General features: G+C 45.3%; 2 protein-coding genes across 10 annotated transcripts in view; both read right to left on the reverse strand.

Annotated features, from left to right (window-relative positions):
* Window positions 1–3,852: 3,852 nt before the first annotated feature.
* LOC115206437 (dapper homolog 3-like) lies at window positions 3,853–18,314 on the reverse strand. Of its 2 annotated transcripts, none has more exons than XM_029773436.1 (4): window positions 18,119–18,314; window positions 6,529–6,661; window positions 6,034–6,147; window positions 3,853–5,838 (listed from the first exon to the last, which is right to left on the reverse strand). In XM_029773436.1, exons 2-4 carry the CDS (start codon window positions 6,629–6,631, stop codon window positions 4,349–4,351), a joined length of 1,707 nt encoding a protein of 568 aa, XP_029629296.1. In that variant the 5' UTR covers window positions 6,632–6,661; window positions 18,119–18,314; the 3' UTR covers window positions 3,853–4,348. The 2 variants fall into 2 exon arrangements, with proteins under 2 accessions (XP_029629296.1, XP_029629295.1); XM_029773435.1 differs by lacking the exon at window positions 18,119–18,314 and adding an exon at window positions 16,636–17,076.
* Window positions 18,315–20,688: 2,374 nt separating this feature from the next.
* The window catches only part of LOC115206438 (protein Aster-B), an 88,179-nt gene continuing 83,616 nt past the window's right edge, over window positions 20,689–25,251 (reverse strand). For all 8 annotated transcript variants that reach the window (XM_029773442.1, XM_029773443.1, XM_029773445.1 and 5 more), the window contains one exon: window positions 20,689–24,924. In XM_029773442.1, coding sequence (XP_029629302.1) covers window positions 24,835–24,924 — 90 coding nt within the window. In that variant the 3' untranslated portion in view covers window positions 20,689–24,834. The remainder of the gene's footprint in view (window positions 24,925–25,251) is intronic.

A 25,251-nucleotide genomic window follows, 5' to 3' on the forward strand; every position in this document is an offset into this window, starting at 1 on the left:
TCATTTGAAACTCTGAGTGTTGACCATAATATTCCCAATACCCATTTTTTTAGGTATCTCCTAAATCGCGGCTTACCTAAAAAAATATTCCCCTTCATTTCCGCTCCTGCCTTTTAAAGTGTCTAGTTGAGAGGTGCTTAGACCTTAACCCCTATCTGAAGAGCACAATATCCAGGTTATACAACATGATACAGAACATTAACCTGCCTTTCTGGGCAAATACCAAGTCTGCATGGGAACAAGACATGAGTGGCGATGACATTATCGATGACATGGCAACGTAGTATAGCGCGATTTCACATCTCATCATTTTGCATAAGGCACGGCCTCATTCAGTTCAAGGTCTTACACCGTCTCCATTACTCAAATTACAGACTGTTACAAATATATCCAAATGCTGACCTAAAGTGTTTGAGATCCTATCATATTTCAGCAGCTGTGGGGCACATGTTTTGGTCATGCCAATCTCTGAGGGGGTATTGGGACCCCATATGATGCATTTTCATATCTATGTAACAATTGTTGACCCCAATCCGTTCACTGCTATTTTTGGTATACCACCTTTGGATTGTACTGTTACCACCCACCAGATGAATGCAGTAGCATTTGCTTCACTTCTAGCTCGCTGTCTTATCCTCTTTTAATTGGAGGTCGGCAAGACTTCCTTCTCTTACGAAGTGGGTTATGGATGTGATGTCATCTCTGCCACTTGAAATGGTTAGATACATTTTGTGCAGGGGTCCTGAGAGTAGTTTGACCTGACTTGGTCCCCTTTCATTAAACATGTAGAGAGCCTATTTTTCATATAGTTTAGCTCTCACATTTCAGTATAGGCAGTCAGGTCCTGTGTAAGTGGCTGCGATTTGTTAATAGGAATCCACTGTTACTGTCATACCTGTTTTATCTTTGTTATATTTACTATTCTGTTCTCTGTTGCCTTGTTGTTGTCTCCAGCCACTGTATGGACTGGATTCTCCTGGTCCTAGGGGCCCGGACAGTGCAAGTCTTTGTACTTGCCCAAGTGATGGAACACTTGATTCAATTTACCAACTCATTACCAAACTTGTGACTGGAGTCGAGCGAGTTGGATGTGTGCCCCCTCGGGTCCCCGGGGCCAGGACTGGGGGACGCTGTCATGGGCCAGATGGTGTTTGAGCTGCTAGTGGAGAATGGCTGTAATTTCTTTCATTATAGGCAGTTATGTCAGTGGCTACGGTGTGCAGATAGGATTCCACTGTTATTGTGACACCCATTGTATTTTATTTTCTCTTTTGTGTTATTTAATGTTTTGTATTATTATATAGTTTTTTTGTATAATGTGGGTGCGATAAAGGACTGGGGATGTTGTATTGATGTCAATGTCTCCATGTTCTCAAATTTGAAAATAAATATGTGATATAGATATAAAAAGAAAAGAGATGTGATTTGAATCCAGTGTTGTGCAACAGAACAGGAACTTCTACCCTCTCTGTAATATGTTTGATCACTTAATCTTCTGATTAATTCATTATTCTTTACCTCACGTTAGTCACATTCCAAACGTCGTAAATTGCTGGTTATCTGCACGAACCCAGTCTTCACTATGAGTCATCCATTAATCAACTGTCTTAAAATCATTTATTTACTAACTAAGTAATTTACAGAAATGCATAACACAAACAAACAAAGTAGATATGGTTACAAAGAAATTATATGGGAATGTGCCCCAGTGGGCTAAACCGGCATGGCGGCTTGTTAGACAGAGGGACTGATAAGGGCGCGAAAGATAAGAGACATTACAAAGTTGATAATTATAACAATTTAAATGCTAATCCTTTGCACATGAACACTTGCAATCAATATATATATCTACACTCAGTGTGTCATCAGGTTCTCTGTTGAAAAGTTTGTTTCTGTTGGAGAGTTTGTCCGCCCTCTCTCTCTCTCTTTCTCTCTCTGCCGTGGTTAGAATAGATAGTTCAGAGTAACATTCATTCGTGTCATTATAGACGAGATGTTTCAGCAGTTGTCAGTGATACCGATACCGAATTCCTAGCTGCAGACTAGTAATTAATATCAAAGACTTGTTCTTATTCTGTCGGTATCGATAGTCTAAGAGTTTAACCATGTGGGATGGTTAAAAGATTCTGCAATCTACTTAAACCTTATTTCCCTCTATGATTGAGGTACTGGTCTCGTCTCAACCCTTAGCCCTCTTGAGGTAAGCTCGGTCTGGTGATAGAAAACCCAGGTGGGGGTTTTATTCGGAACATAGAAAAGGGCTGTCTCATGACGCCAGGTCCTGTCTGTGCCCCTGGGGGCGTGCCAATGACTTAGTGAAACTTTAAACAGAAATACAATTCTCTCACATTAACATCATTACATAGCATCCGTCATTTCACAAATAGTATAATCTTTACTCATTAATTTTCTACAATAATTCGATGTATGCCTAATAACTGAGGCTATTGTATAAACAGCGTTATGGTATTGTACCAAACGGACCAGTTCGTAGCTGGATTCATCACCGATCTTTTATACATTCTCCAGAACATAAATATTGTTCGGACCTCCAGTTCTGTGAGGTGGAAGAAATCCCTTTGTTCTCTCTATGAAAACTCACTCTCTCTCTCTCTTTATACTGTGGCCATGAGGAGATAGTCTCCTCCAGGAATTTTCGACCTCTCTGACCACAGCAGCCTGGGTGTAGGAGACATAGAGAGATGGTGCAGAGGTAGGGGGATGGTGCTCGCTGTGTCCAAAGAGGGCAACGTCATGACAGCAATTAGATTTAGCTTTATCTGTATTTAAAGGCTGTTTTCAATCAGATCTGCTTTAGCTGACATCCCCATAGAGGTTGTTGTTTTTGTGGTGTCGGAGGTGGAACTGTGTTAGAGCTGTTAAATCCACAAGCGGCTCCTGACATTATTCCTAAAGCGGATATTCTCTTTCACATATCATCTGTGGTAATCAACAGTGTCCCTTTCTCAATAAACCACCCCTGCATTCCCTAAAAAATGTATTTCACAGGTGTCACTTTGAAATTATTGCTAACACTTTATTTGCATAGTCCATATGTAGATGCTCTAGACTAACTATCTACTAACCTCATCCTTGACTTATAGTTAACCCTTGGCCTAAGCTTAGCAGGCATTTGCTTATCAATAGATAGTTTGTTGATAGTATGATAATCTGTAGAGCATCTACAGGCACAATCTATCCAAATAAAGTATGACTAAATTGTTTATCATTCACAATCTCTGTGCTCTGTGCTTGCCTAAAGATGAGGTTCAACCTTGGGACATTAAGTTAAAAGGGTAAGGCCCAGGTTAGGGTTAGTATTTTCTACCATACTCTCAATCATGCACGAAGTGATGGAATAATGTCATTACATTTCAGAATGAACAACTTTTTCATAACTTGGTCCGTGGAAATAAGCGGAAGCAGATGTTTCGAGAAAGATTAAGCAATTATTGCTGTAAGTTTAAGGCAGTTTTACTGATACACCCCAGGGGGGCGACATTGATGTACACTTTCTGTTATACAACGTTGCACACTGAAAGCAGTTTAAGCTGCCAGAGAGGCTATGACTACATAGGCAGCTCAATTCTGATCTTTTTTTCACTAATTGATCTTTTGACCAATCAGATCAGCTCTGAAAAATATCTGACTTGAAAATAACTATTTTTGTATGAGAAATATCCAGTAGGCATACATGAGTCCACCATTCCAGGTTGAATATTAGAAAGTGTAAAATGAAACACGTGGCTTAAGAGACCACAACATCTTTATTTACAAACTACATTCATACAAACAAGGCCACAGGTAGGTATTTACAGGTGTGTGTGTGTGTGTGTGTGTGTGTGTGTGTGTGTGTGTGTGTGTGTGTGTGTGTGTGTGTGTGTGTGTGTGTGTGTGTGTGTGTGTGTGTGTGTGTGTGTGTGTGTGTGTGTGTGTGTGTTGACCCCTCACTGCAGTCGCCCCCTACATGGCCAGTGCTACAGACATTGGCTTCAGGTCCAGGCTGCAAGGTGGTGCAGCTAAGAGAAGAGAGGTAGCAGTTCACTTTCAGGTGTCCATATGTGACATGGCAGTGTTACCATCAGAGGATGACTTCATTAGACAAGTTCATGGTTAATGCACATTCTGATGACGGTGAAATGTGGTTTAGCTAGATGATATCATGATGCTGATCTTAGGCCAGTTACAGACATCTTAGTTTTTCCTGAAGGTAAAATAGCTTCTGATTTTATGACAGTGCTGCATGAACCAGCGGTAGAGGAGGTAGACAGAGGGTGTAAACTGTAGGTGATGTAGGATGAACCATCAGACTGTGCAGGATATGGGCAGTAGAAACAGTGACATATTTTCAGACTGTGGTCATGACTTTGAGAGAGCCGGCACGGAATCGCAGAATCTTCTTCTTCAGGGCGTGAGAGGCTTTGATTTTGACAAAGGCCTTGGGCTGCGAGGAGGCCTCTGGGGAGGCCTTAGGGGAGGAGGAAGTGGAGGAAGCGGAGGGGGCCAGGCGAGGGGGCAGCTGCTGGGGCCACACCAGCCCCCCCTCATCAGAATCACTGGAGAGAGAGCTGGAGGCAGGGGAGTACACCTCACTCATGCTGGACTCTGACTCCCCAGGGGCGGCCCGCACATAGCCCTCCTCTCCCCGACACAGAGGTGCTCTCTCTGGGTATTCTGAGAGGCAAGGCTGGGCATGGACCTGGGAGTGGTGGTTGGGATTGGGATGAGAGCAGGCCTGGGTGTGGCGGGGCCTACGAGGTGGGCGTCTGTGGGCCTGTTCACCCTGGGTCTCCCCTTCCTCCTGGCTGAGCTCCAGGGTGGAGCACCAGCGTCGCCCCCAAGCGTTGTTCCTGTGCTGGGGGCCTGCATATGGGAGCTGGCCCCTCTGGTGCTGGGGGTGCTCGGCTGTGCTGTTCCTGCGCTTAGGGAGAGCCCTCTGCCCCATCAGACTGTTCTCAGACTGGGAGCGGCAGGTCTTGTGGCCAGGCTTCTTGGAGCTCTGTCTCTCCTCATGGCTTTTCTTCCCCATGGCCCTGGGCTTTGAGCTGCTCTGGTCTGGGGACACAAAGGTTCGGCTGGGCTTGGAGGGCTCTAGAAGATAGTGTGAGGGGGAGCGTTCTGGAGGAAAGTGTGAGGGGGAGCGTACAGGGGTGTGGCAGGCCTGCCCAGGGATGTACTGGGCACTGACCAAGTGGTTATATGAAGCCGGGGAGTGGGGCAGCGGGTAGTGCTTGGGGGAATCAGACGCACTACTAAAACAAGGGTCCAGAGCTCCACAAGTGGGGTCCAGGGAGGGTGGATGGCCCCCGGTCAGGGAGTGGGGTCTGAAGTGGGGGTAGGGTAAAGACCGATAACAGTCCTTCTCCATGGATGGGGCCTCTCCCCCCCATTCCTCCCTGTCTAGCGAGTCACACCGCCAGGCCTGGCACTCAGGGTCAGGGTAGAGGTCCTGTGGGTCAGAGATGTAGAGCTCGGAGGTGTGAAGAGTGTGTTTCCTTCGCAGGCTGCTCTGCCTGTTGATGCTGGAGGAGTAGGGGGTGGAGGGGTCAGGCCCCAGGCTGGTACGAGGCATGCAGGGCCGGGGTGAGAGCGCGTAGCGATGGATGAGACCCAGGATGTAGCCTTTAACCCTCATGGCCTGCTGGAAATCCTCCTGAGTGGCCTGGTCCTCATCCTCCCAACCCTGGGCAGAGTGTAGGTCCCACTGCCAGGGCTCCTCGGCCGTACCCTCCTCAGCGATTCCCTCAAGGTGTGGGTAGGGGGCGGATAAGGAGAGGGGAACAGTGGCATGAGGGGCTGGCTCCATCAGACTCTCACCTGTCAGCTGGAGGGCGTATCCTGTAGACAGAGAGCACAGAGACAAGTTAATTGATCAATTGACGGGTTTGTTTTACTACTGATACGAGTACTTAATGCAACTAAAATAATGATGCAATAAAGTAAAGATAGTCCATGGTATTGTTGCTATGATACCATGAACCCTATTGTGGTTGAAAGAGAGCTGTTGATAGTGGAGAGTGGAGCTGAACTCACCCAGAGACTTGGGCCTCTCTGTGCTGCTGAAGCCCCAGCCAGGGTGGGGCTCTAGGAAGTCAGAGCGACAGGAATGCCCCTTTGGAGACTGGCTCTCACTCGACTCATAGAACCCTGGGAAACACAGATGATGTCACTCATTAGACCTCTATCAGGCTTTCTCAAACCATATGCTGACAAAACTCATTTCCAATTTTTTGTCCCTTTCACAAACCACAGAACAACTAACAGTAGCAAGAAGGGCATGAAAACAACATTTGTCAAAACTAATGAAATGATTGTCATTATATATGTACTTCAATGACATATAGGGCCACAATTCATGTAAAAAAGTACACAGAAAATATACAGAACATGGGTCAAACACATGCAAAAAATAAGTTAAATTAAAGTGTCTACATTAAGAAAAATATAACTACACAATGCCCCTCTGATGTGGTTCAGGGGTTAAAGTTCAGAGGTCAGAGAATTGAAAGGTGGTAGCATGAGGAGTACCTGAGCTGGGTCGACTGTCCCCCATGTCCCCTTGGGTCCCCTCATAGGTGACATCATCTGTGTCCACTCTCAGCTCGCCCACCTGCTGTTCCAGTGCCAGCATCAGCCCCCAGGGGGAGCTCTGGAGCGCACTCTGAAACAGACCAATACACAAGCATGATCACACAAACCCAAGACATACAGTACCAGTCAGAAGTTTGGACACACTTACTCATTCAATGGTTTTTCTTTATTTTTACTATTTTCTACATTGTAGAATAATAGTGAAGACATCAAACTATGAAATAACACATAGGGAATCATGTACTAACCAAAAAAGTGTTAAACAAATCAAAATATATTATGACAGCTTTGTACTCTTGGCATTATCTCAACTAGCTTCATGAGGTAGTCGCCTGGAATGCATTTCAATTAACAGCTGGGCCTTGTTAAAAGTTAATTTGTGGAATTTCTTAATGCGTTTGGCCAATCAGTTGTGTTGTGACAAGGTAGGGGTGGTATTCAGAAGACAGCCCTATTTGGTAAAAGACCAAGTCCATATTATGGCAAGAACAGCTCAAATAAGCTAAGAGAAATGACAGTCCATCATTACTTGAAGACATGATGGTCAGTCAATCTGGAAAATTTCAAGAACTTTGAAAGTTTCTTCAAGTGCAGTCGCAAAAACCATCAATCACTATGATGAAACTGTCTCTCATGAGGACCGCCACACGAAAATAAGAACCAGAGTTACCTCTGCTGCAGAGGACAAGTTCATTAGAGTTACCAGCCTCAGAAATTGCAGCCAAAATAAATGCTCCACAGAGTTCAAGTACCAGACACATCTCAACATCAACTGTTCAGAGGAGACTGTGTGCATCCGGCCTTCATGGTTGAATTGCTGCAAAGAAACCACTACTAAAGGACACCAATAATAAGAAGAGACTTGCTTGGGCCAAGAAACACAAGCAATGGCCATTAGACCGGTGGAAATCTGTCCTTTGGTCTGATGAGTCCAAATTTGACATTTTTGGTTTCAACCACTGTGTCTTTGTGAGACGCAGAGTAGGTGAACGGAAGATCTCTAGATGTTTGGTTCCCACCGTGAAGCATGGAGGAGGAGGTGTGATGGTGTGGGGTTGCTTCGGCCATGACACTGTCAGTGATTTATTTAGAATTCAAAGTGCACTTAACCAGGATGGCTACCACAGCATTCTGCAGCTACACACAATCCCATCTGGTTTGCGATTAGTGGGACTATCATTTGTTTTTCAACAGGACAATGACCCAACACACCTCCAGGCTGTGTAAGGGCTATTTGACCAAGAAGGAGAGTGATGGTGCTGCATCAGATGACCTGGCCTCCACAATTACCCAACTCAACCCAATTGAGATGGTTTGGGATGAGTTTGACCGCAGAGTGAAGGAAAAGCAGCCAACAAGTGCTCAGCATATGTGGGAACTACTTCAAGACTGTTGGGAAAGCATTACAGGTAAAGCTGGTTGAGAGAATGCCAAGAGTGTGCAAAGCTGTCATCAAGGCAAAGGGTGACTACTTTGAAGAATCTAAAATCAAAAATATTTTTGGGTCTGTTTAACACTTTTTTGGTTACTACATGATTCCATATGTGTTATTTCATAGTTTTGATGTCTTCACTATTATTCTACAATGTAGAAAATAGTAAAAAATAAATAAAAACCCTTGAATGAGTAGGTGTGTCCAAACTTTAGACTGGTACTGTACATAATTATAAGTCAATGTGAATTATGACTAAGTGTAGTAATTTTTCCATTTTCCATTTAACTGGATGACAAAAACACACTATTTAGCTTATACAGATAAAACATTCTGTATAAGGTTATTCCCACCTTTGGATAGTGGAGGTAGTATAGGCCTACAGACATTAGTGTGCATGACCGCATGGGCTGCATGCATGCTACTAAAGCCCCATTCCAGTTAAGTAAGATACCTGAGGATGCAACTAGCTGGAACATGAATGATTCACTGTAGTGGGAAATGTGTTGAGATGTTATTTTTGTGGATGCACACGCAGCAGGACACACACAAATCATACACCAGGGAGGAAGAAAAAGTGCAATTGGACATGCTTGTTCAAGTCAGCCAGGCAATTTCAGGTCATCTGAGGAGCACTCACAGCCAACACACACTAGCTACGCATGGCCTCCCCAGCACACACACACTTCAATTTGCCTATTATGACTGTTGCTACATTATGTAATTAACAGATATCAGCAAAATGTTGTGACCTCCTCTACATTACAGTCTTGGGGATGGAGAGGCTGTTAGACAACTGACAGGAATCGCTGTGTGTGTGTGTGTGTGTGTGCGTGCGTGGCTCAGTTGGTAGAGTGTGGTGTTTGCAACGCCAGGGTTGTCGGTTCGATTCCCATGGGGGACCAGTACGGGAAAAAAAGAAATATATGCATTCGCTACTGTAAGTCGCTCTGGATAAGAGTGTCTGCTAAATGACTAAAATGTAAATGTTAGGGGCTTATTTCAAAAAGGATGTAGCTGTACACTGCTGGAATGCAAAGGATTTATTAAACGTGACCAAGGTTTCAGCAGAAAGCTGACTCCATCAGAGCATGGCAGGGAGGGATAATTCTTCCTTGAATTAAATGAGAGTATGTAGAGAGTGCAAAGACAGATGCATGAAAAATTCAGTCTGTCATAAGGAGCCAACCCTCACCTGAGCCAAACCAGCATCATACCAATGCAAGCTAACATAATGAGCTAGACAGTATAAAAACACTCCACATACTGTAGATCCCAACTTTCCTATTCGGATGCTGAGTAAAAAAACAACAAGCAGCACCATATCTGGTCATGAGGCTGGCTGCTGTTTTGGTCACTCAGCAGCGCTGGAATAATTGCTGGGATTCTGGGTCATTTGTCTCAGGCAGACTAGAGTAGATCAGTGTGATAGAAGCGCTGTGTTTGTGAAGAGACAAAATACCCAAGCCAGGCTGTGTCTACCTAAGCATCATTATGGAATAAAACCTATTGGAGAGATGCTTTCTGTCACTAAACTAATATCAAACACGAAACCATTGTATTATGGTGGTTACTAATAGGTGAGTGGAAGAGATCTCCAGGTTTTATAGCTACCAGAGTGCGAGCAAAATAAATAATACAAGGAAAGAAGGAGGAAGAGAGTGTATTGGAAATCAATATATCCATGACACACTTTCACCCAATTGATCATTAGGCCTAGGTCCTCCGGCAAGCTCACACGGATCTAGAACTAGCAGACACTGTGACAATTAGGCTGGCTAATTAAAACATAATGACACAGAACACAAACAAAGCTTTGAGGACACACACACAGGACACATTCACAAACACAACTGACTTCCAGAGTGTGTAGCTCTGTAGGGGTCTCAGGCAGCTCCCTTTCATGACGATACTTTTGATTCTGCTGCATTATTAATTGACTCCTCTTGGCTCACACACACTGCCTGGTGTCATTACTATTTGACTGCATCCTGTGCTCTCTCCGGTGGAGAGAGGGACGGAAGGGGAGCAGCCAGGCAGCTTCGTGGCAGCACACAGACATGCATACACACACACACCATGTTTACATAACAGGCGTGAATGGGGCATGCAGGCTGCACACTCCAGCCTCTGTGGTCTGCCTCCCCAGCAAGGACAACAGGCTCTGAATGGACTCTATCCAGCTTGACTTCAGTCAGTCAGCTCAGGTGACACAGCTGCTCAGAGCCTCCAACTCAGGGGGAAGCTAGGTTAAAGAAGACATTACGGGACAAAGCCCGAGCCCAGGAAGCTCTCACCCACCCATATCATCAGTCACTCAAAGCCCCAGGCCCAGGCAGCTCTCAACTACCCATATCATCAGTCACTCAAAGCCCCAAGCCCAGGAAGCTCTCACCCACCCATATCATCAGTCACTCAAAGCCACGGACCCAGGCAGCTCTCACCTACCCATATCATCAGTCACTCAAAGCCCCGAGCCCAGGAAGCTCTCACCCACCCATATCATCAGTCACTCAAAGCCCCGGGCCCAGGCAGCTCTCACCCACCCATATCATCAGTCACTCAAAGCCCGAGCCCAGGAAGCTCTCACCCACCCAGATATCAGTCGCTCAAAGTCCCGGACCCAGGCAGCTCTCACCCACCCATATCATCAGTCACTCAAACCCCCGGGCCCAGGCAGCTCTCACCCACCCATATCATCAGTCACTCAAAGCCCCGGGCCCAGGCAGCTCTCACCCACCCATACATCAGCCACTCAAAGCCCGAGCCCAGGCAGCTCTCACCCACCCATATCATCAGTCACCCAAAGCCACAGACCCAGGCAGCTCTCACCCACCCATACATCAGCCACTCAAAGCCCCGGGCCCAGGCAGCTCTCACCCACCCATACATCAGCCACTCAAAGCCCCGGGCCCAGGCAGCTCTCACCCACCCATACATCAGCCACTCAAAGCCCCGGGCCCAGGAAGCTCTCACCCACCCATATCATCAGTCACTCAAAGCCACAGACCCAGGCAGCTCTCACCCACCCATATCATCAGTCACTCAAAGCCACGGACCCAGGCAGCTCTCACCCACCCATATCATCAGTCACTCAAAGCTCCGAGCCCAGGCAGCTCTCACCCACCCAGACATCAACCACTCAAAGCCACGGACCCAGGCAGCTCTAACCTACCCATATCATCAGTCACTCAAAGCCCCGGGCCCAGGAAGCTCTCACCCACCCATATCATCAGTCACTCAAAGCCCCAAGCCCAGGAAGCTCTCACCCACCCATATCATCAGTCACTCAAAGCCCCAAGCCCAGGAAGCTCTCACCCACCCATATCATCAGTCACTCAAAGCCCCGGGCCCAGGCAGCTCTCACCCCCCCATATATCAGTCGCTCAAAGTCCGGGGCCCAGGCAGCTCTCACCCACCCATATCATCAGTCACTCAAAGCCCCGGGCCCAGGCAGCTCTCACCCACCCATACATCAGCCACTCAAAGCCCGAGCGAAGGAAGCTCTCACCCACCCAGATATCAGTCGCTCAAAGTCCCGGGCAGCTCTCACCCACCCATATCATCAGTCACTCAAAGTCCCGGGCCCAGGCAGCTCTCACCCACCCATATCATCAGTCACTCAAAGCCCCGGGCCCAGGCAGCTCTCACCCACCCAGACATCAACCACTCAAAGCCACGGACCCAGGCAGCTCTCACCCACCCAGACATCAGCCACTCAAAGCTCCGAGCCCAGGAAGCTCTCACCCACCCATATCATCAGTCACTCAAAGTCCGAGGCCCAGGCAGCTCTCACCCACCCATATCATCAGTCACTCAAAGCCCCGGGCCCAGGCAGCTCTCACCCACCCAGACATCAACCACTCAAAGCCACGGACCCAGGCAGCTCTCACCCACCCAGACATCAGCCACTCAAAGCTCCGAGCCCAGGCAGCTCTCACCCACCCATATCATCAGTCACTCAAAGCCACGGACCCAGGCAGCTCTCACCCACCCATATCATCAGTCACTCAAAGCCCCGTGCCCAGGAAGCTCTCACCCACCCATATCATCAGTCACTCAAAGCCCCAAGCCCAGGAAGCTCTCACCCACCCATATCATCAGTCACTCAAAGCCCCAAGCCCAGGAAGCTCTCACCCACCCATATCATCAGTCACTCAAAGCCCCAAGCCCAGGAAGCTCTCACCCACCCATATCATCAGTCACTCAAAGCCCCGGGCCTAGGCAGCTCTCACCCACCCATATCATCAGTCACTCAAAGTCCCGGGCCCAGGCAGCTCTCACCCACCCATATCATCAGTCACTCAAAGCCCCGGGCCCAGGCAGCTCTCACCCACCCAGACATCAACCACTCAAAGCCACGGACCCAGGCAGCTCTCACCCACCCAGACATCAGCCACTCAAAGCTCCGAGCCCAGGAAGCTCTCACCCACCCATATCATCAGTCACTCAAAGTCCGAGGCCCAGGCAGCTCTCACCCACCCATATCATCAGTCACTCAAAGCCCCGGGCCCAGGCAGCTCTCACCCACCCAGACATCAACCACTCAAAGCCACGGACCCAGGCAGCTCTCACCCACCCAGACATCAGCCACTCAAAGCTCCGAGCCCAGGCAGCTCTCACCCACCCATATCATCAGTCACTCAAAGCCACGGACCCAGGCAGCTCTCACCCACCCATATCATCAGTCACTCAAAGCCCCGTGCCCAGGAAGCTCTCACCCACCCATATCATCAGTCACTCAAAGCCACGGACCCAGGCAGCTCTCACCCACCCATATCATCAGTCACTCAAAGCCCCGTGCCCAGGAAGCTCTCACCCACCCATATCATCAGTCACTCAAAGCCCCAAGCCCAGGAAGCTCTCACCCACCCATATCATCAGTCACTCAAAGCCCCGGGCCCAGGCAGCTCTCACCCCCCCATATATCAGTCGCTCAAAGTCCGGGGCCCAGGCAGCTCTCACCCACCCATATCATCAGTCACTCAAAGTCCCGGGCCCAGGCAGCTCTCACCCACCCATATCATCAGTCACTCAAAGTCCCGGGCCCAGGCAGCTCTCACCCACCCATATCATCAGTCACTCAAAGCCCCGGGCCCAGGCAGCTCTCACCCACCCAGACATCAACCACTCAAAGCCACGGACCCAGGCAGCTCTCACCCACCCAGACATCAGCCACTCAAAGCTCCGAGCCCAGGAAGCTCTCACCCACCCATATCATCAGTCACTCAAAGTCCGAGGCCCAGGCAGCTCTCACCCACCCATATCATCAGTCACTCAAAGCCCCGGGCCCAGGCAGCTCTCACCCACCCAGACATCAACCACTCAAAGCCACGGACCCAGGCAGCTCTCACCCACCCAGACATCAGCCACTCAAAGCTCCGAGCCCAGGCAGCTCTCACCCACCCATATCATCAGTCACTCAAAGCCACGGACCCAGGCAGCTCTCACCCACCCATATCATCAGTCACTCAAAGCCCCGTGCCCAGGAAGCTCTCACCCACCCATATCATCAGTCACTCAAAGCCCCAAGCCCAGGAAGCTCTCACCCACCCATATCATCAGTCACTCAAAGCCCCAAGCCCAGGAAGCTCTCACCCACCCATATCATCAGTCACTCAAAGCCCCAAGCCCAGGAAGCTCTCACCCACCCATATCATCAGTCACTCAAAGCCCCGGGCCTAGGCAGCTCTCACCCACCCATATCATCAGTCACTCAAAGTCCCGGGCCCAGGCAGCTCTCACCCACCCATATCATCAGTCACTCAAAGCCCCGGGCCCAGGCAGCTCTCACCCACCCAGACATCAACCACTCAAAGCCACGGACCCAGGCAGCTCTCACCCACCCAGACATCAGCCACTCAAAGCTCCGAGCCCAGGAAGCTCTCACCCACCCATATCATCAGTCACTCAAAGTCTGAGGCCCAGGCAGCTCTCACCCACCCATATCATCAGTCACTCAAAGCCCCGGGCCCAGGCAGCTCTCACCCACCCAGACATCAACCACTCAAAGCCACGGACCCAGGCAGCTCTCACCCACCCAGACATCAGCCACTCAAAGCTCCGAGCTCAGGCAGCTCTCACCCACCCATATCATCAGTCACTCAAAGCCACGGACCCAGGCAGCTCTCACCCACCCATATCATCAGTCACTCAAAGCCCCGTGCCCAGGAAGCTCTCACCCACCCATATCATCAGTCACTCAAAGCCCCAAGCCCAGGAAGCTCTCACCCACCCATATCATCAGTCACTCAAAGCCCCAAGCCCAGGAAGCTCTCACCCACCCATATCATCAGTCACTCAAAGCCCCAAGCCCAGGAAGCTCTCACCCACCCATATCATCAGTCACTCAAAGCCCCGGGCCTAGGCAGCTCTCACCCACCCAGATATCAGTCGCTCAAAGTCCCGGGCCCAGGCAGCTCTCACCCACCCATATCATCAGTCACTCAAAGCCCCGGGCCCAGGCAGCTCTCACCCACCCATACATCAGCCACTCAAAGCCCCGGGCCCAGGCAGCTCTCACCCACCCAGATATCAGTCACTCACCGCTGAGAAGGGTGAGTGCCACACTAATGATGTGGCACTCTATGGAAGACATGGGCACACGACGTCTTAGACATGCCCAAATCACCACACACTGAGGCCAAGCACATAGATCAATAGAGACGCAGATGTATGCGCTCGCACACACACAAGTCTATCGACACACACACGGGCTTGCTAATGCTTGCACTCTCCAAACACACACAGCATGGTGGCTCAGAGTGGGGTCAATGTCTTGTGCTTTACAGGCTGCTGTCTGGCATGGCATGGCTGTCAGCAACTACACACTGGGCCTCTGGGCCTATAGACAGGACAGGAGGCCCTGGGGCAAAAGCAAAGGCCAATGAAACTGTCCCCCCCACTCCCAGGAGAGGGCAACATGGGTCAGTTGCTTCTGTGTGAACCTGCCTTAATAAATCCCCCACACAACAGACTCTCTACATGCAATATGAGATTGGGTCCAGTGGGAAACACATGGAGAAGTGATGTTTGAAGGGCTCAATAGAGGGGGTTCAATTAGACATTGATGTCACATAATTCTCCAACCAATAATCTCCAAGGAATTTTCTGCAAAATTATTTGCATGCTTGGAAAGACAATGGAGTTAATATCTGTCAGTATCTATCGATCCAAATTTGACAGATCCCTCAAATGGACCGACCGGAATGACTTAATGAAATGTGCACAACAAATTGCGAGAAAATATGCGGCATTTAGGGGCAGTCACTAGTCGCACAGACTAAAAATGAGTATTTACCATCAACGTCGAAGCGGAGCCAGTTTGCTCTGCGTTGACATCTCATTGGGTGACGTGTTCCAGTTGTGCTTCAAAGCGGCGGCGGAGGTGCATGATTCGCCTGTCGGCTCACCGAGGCCCTCGTGTGCATTAGTATTCCTCTCCATATGCGCCTATTGTTTGGGCCGCGGCGGAGGAGAGGAACGCGGGGGGAAGCTGGGAGGAGAGGGAGGCGGCTGCTTTAATTTCTTTCACCCTCTTTTATAGGAGCTTTCTATTGAGAACAGTGGGCCGTGTGCGAGTCGATGGTGAAGTGTAGTCTAAAGGCTACTAGCCTGTATATCTTTATGTTTTTAAAGATAGAGGGCTGAACATTGGGCGTAAGGAGATAACTGTGACATCCCATTCATTCCAAAGAAAAACATGTATTGTTTGAAGATATGTTTTATTTTTTACAAAAGCCCATTTTATCTATAATAGGATAATGTTAAGCATGCGTAATAGTTGCCATCACGGATAGCTAACACTCTTTTTTATTATTATTTGGGATGACATCGGTTGGATGGTGGGATTCTCTGTACGCGTGGTGGTGGGACACGCATCACGCCCACCTCTGGCAGCACAGTACATCCTTGCCTATAAACTAACGTTAGTTCCCACAAGGACATCGAAAATCTCCACAGTCTAAAGAAACGTGCCTCATAACTTATATCTAAATCATATCATATTTCATGCTATACTATTAATATCAGATGAAAATGTATTTAATACAAATGTAACTATTCACATGTCCTATCAGCTCCCGTTATGAACTCATTTGAAAAATAAAAGTCAACGAATGAATATGTATAAACACTTGCTAAGTAAAATATAACATAAATGTAGGACCATGCAGGAACCATGCAGGGAACAATGGGTCATTAAACGGTGGACTGCAAAAGACGGGTGCTCCACCCCCCATTCCGTTTCCCCAAGGCATATATTTGCAGCCGAAGGCTGGAAACGATTAGATCCTTTCAGATGGGGATACTATTAATCAAGTTAAGTAACTTTTCTTGCAGATAAGTTTCGTTGCTGGACAATAGGCGCACACAACCAATGCATTGTCCACTAACGGGGGGAAACAAATCGTATTTTATATAGGCTACGTAGCCTATCCCTCTAAAGAGCCTAGGGGTAAACTGGGGGTTAATCGCGGTGGCGACCGACCACCCTGGTCGAGTAGCCATTCCGTGCACTACAACAATGCTCCTACGAGGTGAATTAGCCTATCTATTCGTCACATAAAAAGGCAACAATTTCCAAACTACCTCCACCTCTTTTAACTTCTTACCAGATGACGTCTCAATGTCAAGTTTTCTTGCTCCCAGCTGCTGAAACCCGATAGCTCGTTCCTTGTGTAATTTTCGGGCATGGGCTCCCCCAGGGCCAGAGCACCGAGGACCAGGCACTCCTGCCTCTGCTTGCGGAGCTCCAGCTCACAGAGTCCGGTCAGACTGGCCTCCATACGCTCCTTATTCCGACTGCGCTCCGCAGTCATTGGGAAAGAAAAGGCACCGTACATGGTTCCAAAACCTTTTCCAATGGTTTGATAGAAACACCTGAATTACTTCCAATATTTATTTTACAAAATATTCTTGCTCAAGCCCTTATCTTGTTGTTTTTTAACCCCCTTGTTGCAACCACTTTTGTTCTTCATCGCACATGTGGATATCCAAGCTGGATTCTTTGCATTAGGTTAGGCTATAACGCTGGTTGCCTATTTGCATGGCTGTGCGCTATACATTTTCTATTTCGCAGCTGTCAGACGTAGAATGGTGTGCTCCGCCCTCCTCCACAGTCTATTGGCTCTGATATCACAGTCAGGATTTCATCCACCCCTTGCAATCTAGCCTCAATTGTCATTTGATGAAGAATGCTGTGTGTCTTGGTGGGATGGCTATAGCCCATTCCCTATGTAATTTCTCATTACTTTTACGCACTATACATCTTCCCCAGCTATGCACACTCGAATAATGTGGGTTGAGGCTGGCTGGATGGTGTCATCCTGTTGATGGAATGCTTCACTGGGACATTTTGAATGAAATATGGCGATAAATAAGAGGGTGAGGAGATATGAACTGGCCATTAAACCCTTATCATCAATGGTATCGTTAGTCATATCGCAGTAAGCAAAATTAAGTAACAAATATATTTTAGACATCTTTTCCAGACGTTGCCATCAGGTGCAATTTACGTGCTGAATGAAAGATGAAAATACGTAAAACATAAAAAAAACGATTTTCCGGATGTTGAAAGTACAAAATGACTTTGAAAATATGCCGTTTTTTGTCATTGATTCTACGACTAAATTTCCACAGCACATACTGTACATTCTCAATTAAGTAAGCATGATATAACAATAATACTTTTTCAAGCCCATTAATATAAGAAAAGTGGAGCCAACTGATGATTGCAACAAAATATTTATTTTTGCTCCCTTCTGCACGGTATGTAAGTGACTCTGGATAAGAGTAGAGTACATTAGAGTAAACTCTACTGTCCCCTAGCTAAAAAAGGTTAGCTGATCTGGACATTTCTGACAAGTTATAAATAGCTTTGTACGGTCTGCAATGACTGACATGACAAGAGGAAAGCTGATGATGCACTACCCAATTTCCAAATTGCACCTTGTGCATTCTATTACAACTTTCAAGAGTAAGTTGAAAGCCGGATTGAGTTCTTAAAATTAGAATTAATTAAAAGTATTATTTTATTATTATCTGGTTTTTGTTGGGGGGGGGGCTGCCGACCTCTCCCACACAGCCTAACCCTACCTTTGCTCCCACACAGCCCAACGCCTCCTTCTGCCCCCACACAGCCTAAATCCTCCTTCTGCTCCCACACAGCCTCCTTTTGCTCCCACACTTCCTATGCCTCACAGTCCTGTGTCTGCGCCTCCTAGGGACTGGGCGAGTACGAGAGTAGCGTCTGCGTCTGGGCGTTATAATGATAGATGATATTTCAAACCATACAGATTGAGCGGGTGAACCCGCGTTATTTACAGTTTTCCACGACAGTGACGTACGTCATCACAATCACATGATGCAACAACCAACAAAGCAAATCACTTGTGACGTCATCCCCATGGGACTATAAAAAGGGATTGCACGGCATCCCTCTGAATTCAGATGATATTTTGAAACGATCATGGATGGATTCAATAGTTTTATACCAAATCAGAAGCATCAACAGTAGCGGCAAAGCAGCCACAGATGTGTTTCTACTGTGGTTCTACTCCCACGCCATAATGAGAAGTTACACCCCAAAAGTCCCTTCAGTGACCAATGGGGGCTTCGACCGCAATCTGGCAGGCCAGCCTTGACAACAAGAGCGGCGGCAATCACCCATTGAAAATCTGGAGGATTTCTCTATTTAGTTTTTTATTTCCTTTGCTTAAAATGTTTATTTCAAAATGATATTTATTTGAATAAATAAATATATTTTAATATAACTTTAATTATTCATGTCTGTATGTCTTTGTATATATTTGGGTAAATATTGTAAAACAAAATGTATTAAAGGCATTTTTTATTTCATACATTACTGTGATACAAATTAAATATAACTTCAAAGAGATAAAAATTACATACTTAAAATGTGGAGGCTCAAAATACCATGATGTTTCTCTTAAAATGGGTATCTCAATTACCTTGAAAAGGCCTTTATGTAAGACATATTAGCTTGTTCTGTCACACCCTGATCTGTTTCACCCGTCTTTGTGATTGTCTCCATCCCCATCCAGGTGTCGCCCTTCTTCCCCATTATCCCCTGTGTATTTATACCTGTGTTCCCTGTTTGCCTGTTGCCAGTTCGTCTTGTTTGTCAAGCTTACCAGCTTTTGTCCTGTCAGCTCCTGGTTTTTCCCCAGCCTCTCTTTTTCTCGCCCTCCTGGTTTTTGACCCTCGCTTGTCCTTACCCTGAACCGCTTGCCTGACCACTGCTACCTGAGCCTGCCTGCCGTCCTGTACCTTTGTCTCTGTTGCTGTAATAAACATTGTTACTTTGACACGGTCTGAATCTGGGTCTTACCTTACTTATCCTGGGATATGTTCCAAAATAGCAACACATACACTATTTATTCATTTCTATCAATATTTCATAGAAATACCCATATACAATTTTGAATGAGAAAAAGTGCAGAAATATATTAGTATCACATTGGTGTGGGTCCAACATGTTCCTGCAATACACATTTCTGAATGTCAAGAAAGGTCTTTGAGGATAAGGAACTGCTTTTGCAAGGAGAACAGTAAACTCTGAAATCTGATGGTCAAAATATTGACACATTTTGAGAAGGTATGAGTAATGAATTTGTTGTGCGCATGGGGATTTCTGTACCAATGAATTACTGGTGTTGTAGAATAATGGCTGAAGCAGGAACAAACCACACACTATAGTGCTAGAGGTATATTTATTTTACAGGCTACATAGCGTAATATTAGTCTGGTAAATATGTATCCAGTACTACAAGCGTGGGGTGGCATTATTCTAAAAAACACGTAAATACGTCCCTCATTGACAGCCTACTGTATGCGTAGATGAACCATGTCCCCATCTTGTGGCCTAAATAATAATTGCATTACCAAGCCACAAGGGCATGGCTGAGCGTTTCTTGACAACGCGCCAATAGGATCTCTCTTGCTCATGCTTGTCTTCGCCCCATCTCCTTACTTGTTTTGCCACTATGCTTAATTTGCTCCACTGTAAACGACAGATTAACTAATTATGGTTTGTTATAAATATATTTCATGTACGGCTCCTCTGTGAAGTGCGCGTGTGCACAAACCAATTTCGACTGTGCACTGCTTGCAAACAACGCAATTTTTCAAAACTTTGGCAAAGCGTCAAGTCTATACAACTAGGTGCACTGTGTTCGTAACATATTCTAGTTTTGGGAGAATAAAAATTTGAGATCAAATGTTTAATCGATGAGAAAATTATTAGGCGTTGAGAAAACGTTCTAAACGGATGATTCAGTTTTATATCCCCTGTGACGTGTCTGGGTTATCCTTCTGTCTGGTTTCCTTTTGCAAGGGTGGAGACTTCGTTCTAAAACGTATAAACACAAATTAATCACGCAGTTGACCAAATTACGCAAAATATTACTTCTGGGTTAACAGAGATTAAATATAGTATGTCCAGGTGTGCTTGATAAAAATTGTTATTAACCAAGACTGTAAGAACCCCAGAATCTAGCTAGTTTATTCATCAAGACATAATCCTAAACTGTGTTTCACTCACCAATGTTCCCCTCTTTGCCTTGCATGTTCAGTTGTTGATGATGTAGTTATTGTAGGCATCATCAAGGAGAACATACATTTTAAAAGAGGAAACGTCACAAATCTTGAATGTTTTTGCTCAATCTTTATTCATACCTCCAATCTCTACTTCACATCTAACAGAAAGCCACTTTATCTTAGTCTCAAAGTCATTGGCAAGTCAAAATCCACGCACAGCGCAGGTTTGATTCTCTTGTCAGTGTGTGTAGACTGCAGATATACACAAAGTATACTTACAGTATACCATATATAAATCTAATTAAGAATCATTTTACAGATAAAAACAGGTCTAAAAAACAAACATTAGGTTTTTGAACTGAGCTACACCAGTAAGATAATGCCAAGACACACTTGTTAGAAGTGTGTTCAGTAGTCATTTGTTCAGTAGTAATTTTCAAGGAGGTTGGGACTCCTATAAGTTAGCCAGAGATTCAGCAAGGCATATTTCAATTAATGTAGTCAGTGAAGCACACAATGTATGCAGTGCTGATGACAACATAATGGCGCTGTCAAGACATCTGGAGCCTTGGTTACAGAGCTTTAGAGCCATAATAGCAATCATACAATCATACTTGCTAATGCCAAAATATGAGAGAGCACTCGAGCAAAAAAAAAAATCTGATCTATGAGAGGTCATGAGCTATATTTTTTAGGTGATTGCTTGTAATGCTGAATAATATGATTGAATATCCTGTGTTTTCTATGAATATTGTTACACTATGGTATAATAGCTTGTTGCATAAACAAACATCAACCATACCCTTATAACTAGTTCATAAGCACAAGCATAAGATGTTTACTCATATGACACATAACATGCTATAATTCTGCATAACAGCTTATTCCATACTTATAAACTAGTTGTAATGTTTTGTGGTATTGTCATGAATTTCAGAATTAGATTACTTTAAGTTAACATTTGGAATGAATGACAATTAATACACCCATCTTATGCAGACATTCTAGTTGCTAACATGAGAAACCCATGGGTATGTTACCGGGCTTCTTTCAGATTATTTGAAACAGTCCATTTCAATTACTGAAATAAATATAGAAATCCAAGCAATTTTATAACTCAAAAAGTCCATCCACTTTAAAAATAAACAAAGCATTTCAATCACATATTCACATATGAAATATAATCACATATTTGAAAGATAACCTCAGCATATCTTTCAGTATAATACAGCTTGATTGTGAAAGGGATTTCTATAAAACAGAAATATTTTCCAATCACTGTTATTCAGATCTTAAGATTTCCATAAATGACCAATAATACACTTTGTGATATTAAAAGTCATCATATGACACGCTGCAGGAGAGCCAAGACTAAAACATGCTCATTCAGTAACCTCTGAAACCCAAAACTAGAATCTAGCCTACAGTCTTTCATGAGAGATCACTCATTCAGTAACCTCTGAAACCCAAAACTAGAATCTAGCCTACAGTCTTTCATGAGAGATCACTCATTCAGTAACTCACCAATGCAAAGCCAGCACACATTAAAGCCGGGGAGTCAAACATACTCAACATACTTTAAAACTACTAAAACCAAATCGAAACTGTGTAGAAATCATATAATGGACTTACATTCATACAGTTTCTTGACTGTGTCCAGCTTATCATCAATCACTGAAATTAAAGCTTGACAGTCAGAATAGAGGATTTTTTTTGTTGCACAATTTGATTGCGAGTAAATACTGTATAACACATTTTCAAAACGTCACTCCGGACCTCGTTCGTTGAGGACCGAATGCGGCCCCCGGGGCAAAATCCGTTTGACGCCCCTGCATTAAATAGATAGATATCCACTCCTCCACAGTTCACACACAACCCGCTCCTGTCCTGTCTAACCCTGAAATATAGTCACTCACAAAATCATGGAATTACATCATGAAGTGAACAGAAATGTGTTGAAATGAAATTTCAATCAAAGATACAGAGTAAGCATTCTATTATATTGGATACACATAATACTTTTTAGAATGTAAAAAGGGCTGCAATACCACTGAATTTCTTTCATTCATTATTTGGAAGGTCTTTAAAGTGCAGTACTGTTTCTCTTTTTGGAAGTGATTTTATCACTGAGCTCATACCACAGCTAGGGGATACACTTCAGACATTGCCTACCTGAGGTTAATCCAGCAGGTATTTACTTGTCTTTCAATAAATAAATTATAAATAGCTAATTGAAAATGAATGACATCTTCTGAAGGCTTTTACTACCCTCTGTTATGGTTCAATTGAATTGTGTACAGATTCCAACACAAACACTGGACATGGAGAGTGGGGGTGTGTATAGGATTTGGAATAAACAGGGATGCAGGTTGTTGATATGGATAAGCAAAGAGGGTGTGTGTGGTTGAGTCAAGCCACTTGGCATGGACACAGATGTCCATATGGGCTGATTGTAAACTGTTAGCCAGAGAGGCTAATGCAAGGCTGCATCCAAACGCATGGGCATTATAAAAGGCAGTTTGGCTACATGTGCCAGAAATGAAATGTTGAGACACATCCATGTGTGGAATGATAGAAATGTCACACTGTATAAATTAACACATGTGCACACACACAGAAACATACAGTACACTCAAGCACACATGCATACTAGACATGTCACAGACATATCTGGCATGCTTTTCTGAAGAAAACAGTTTTCTTTATAAATTCTTGTACCCACCTAGAGGTCTGATAACTTTCCTATATACATAAATAAACAATTAATATATGCTATGTGTATATATCTTGAAATATTCAATATTGAAATATACATATACATTTCAAATATATTTATATCATTATTTTCATCTTCAAACATTTTTAAGATATAGTCACAGTTTAGTAATAAAACACTTATGTAAGAACACAGGTCTCCCTCATTGTCTTGCTGCAGTATCCCTTTTTCAAGCATCAATGACTTCTTAGTCTGCACGCTGTCTTTTCCTACAGAAAAGACTACTGGTCAAGTTGTACTACATTCTCGGGTCTTACGGATCGATAAACTCATTTTGATAAATGTGCAACAAATAATGGAACTAATTATCACTGTGCATGAAACAAATCACCAGTAACTGATAAATAAAAGCTCTGTATTGTTGCAGTACTTTGAAAGTAGAAGTGACAGGCAAGCTATCATTCTTAAAAATGGATCAAAATACTGTTCCACAACTGATAAGTTTGATAAGTCTGATAGACAATGAACTGCATTACCCAACTAGTACAATAGTGGCAATACAACGTAAAGGTTATTCATAAACCTTCAAGAAGACTCTAAATTCCATAAATTCCTGTTGTTAACAGGAGATCCATTTGCCACCAAGCATGGATGTTTTGACACACCACATTACATATCCTCTCTATCCCCAACAACATCCTGCAATCTCTTAATGTTTGTCTTTATTGAGTACCTGTGAGAAGGAACCTCCTCCACCTAAGTCAATCATTATGCAAATTCCAACACAACAGCCTAGCTCTAGGTGATTAGGGAAACCAGCCCTTATGCACTGTTGAGCCCGGGGAAAAAAACAAGGCAGTTGAGACATTTCAGTGGAAATGTGCTTGCACATACATATACTCTATAATATATATTTGCTGGTGATCCTGCTACTCTAGAGCATGATCTGTGGCCACGATCAGAGGAGTTCATAAAAGGGACACTGCAGCGCGGACCTGTAGGGGAGGATCGGTTTGGAACAGTCAAGGGAGTGTAGAAAGTCTAGAGACTGTAGGTCCCCTTTCCTCGTCCATCTCTCCTCTTTTGTTTGTCTTTAGACACTCACAGAGCAGGAATGGAACCACAGACATTGAGAGAAGTTAAGGTGAGGAGTAAAATCACATGCTGAGCTTTTTGTTGTCCTCCATTCCCCATGTGGTAATGGCATACAGTACGATGTCCTTCCAACATTAAAAGACAAAGAAAAATAAGAGACAGAAGTGGCGTCAAGGTAAGCGGAGCTGTTGCCTTCCCACGATGCCTCAGTGCTGTGGGAACCCCACTGTTCAATTCCTGTCTGTGATAGGGGCACTTCCTGACCTGCGGGATCATGACCTCTGTGAGCTGGGGGACGGCAGCCAGCAGGCGGTCCCTGTCACACTGGGGCCAGCTTGCCTGGCGGTCGGTTGGTCTCTTGTCTCTCTTTGTTTTGTTTGCATACTTACACACAAACAGTTCCTATATTGCACACCATGTCCTCATGGCCTAAGGTCGTATGTCAGTGGTAACAGCTTCTTTTCTCCTCAGCTTCTGAGCTGTAGTCCCTTAAGCCAATGCCCCTTTGAAGGTTCAGTAGAGAGTCTTTCATCTGTAGAGGAAAACAGAAAACATTAAAGCCCTGCAAGTAACTATAATCATAGTTTCTTATGACAATTATCTTTCACACTTTGAGACCCTGCACGAAAACCTAGAGGATTTGATTCTTAGCCTTGTGTATTAACACAAGGCTAAGAATCAAATCCTCAAGCTGGCCCCAGTGTGACAGGGACCGCCTACCGGCTGCTGTCCACCAGCTCACAGAGGTCATGACCCCGCAGGTCAGGAAGTGCCCCTTTCACAGACAGGAATTGAACAGTGGGGTAATGCTTGTAACTGTATCTGTCCTCCCTACCTGGTCTAATAGTACCACCGTTCC

The sequence above is a fragment of the Salmo trutta genome, chromosome 13 (assembly GCF_901001165.1).
Source record: "Salmo trutta chromosome 13, fSalTru1.1, whole genome shotgun sequence".
Taxonomy (NCBI): domain Eukaryota; kingdom Metazoa; phylum Chordata; class Actinopteri; order Salmoniformes; family Salmonidae; genus Salmo; species Salmo trutta.

Coding starts and splice junctions, on each gene's coding strand:
- LOC115206437 (XM_029773435.1), bottom strand. CDS start 16,866: ATGTACGGTGCCTTTTCTTTCCCAATGACTGCGGAGCGCAGTCGGAAT. Junction 6,662..16,635: donor TGACATTGAGACGTCATCTG/GTAAGAAGTTAA, acceptor GGTCTGTTTCAG/AGTGCGCTCCAGAGCTCCCC. Junction 5,839..6,033: donor AGAGAGGCCCAAGTCTCTGG/GTGAGTTCAGCT, acceptor CTCTGTCTACAG/GATACGCCCTCCAGCTGACA.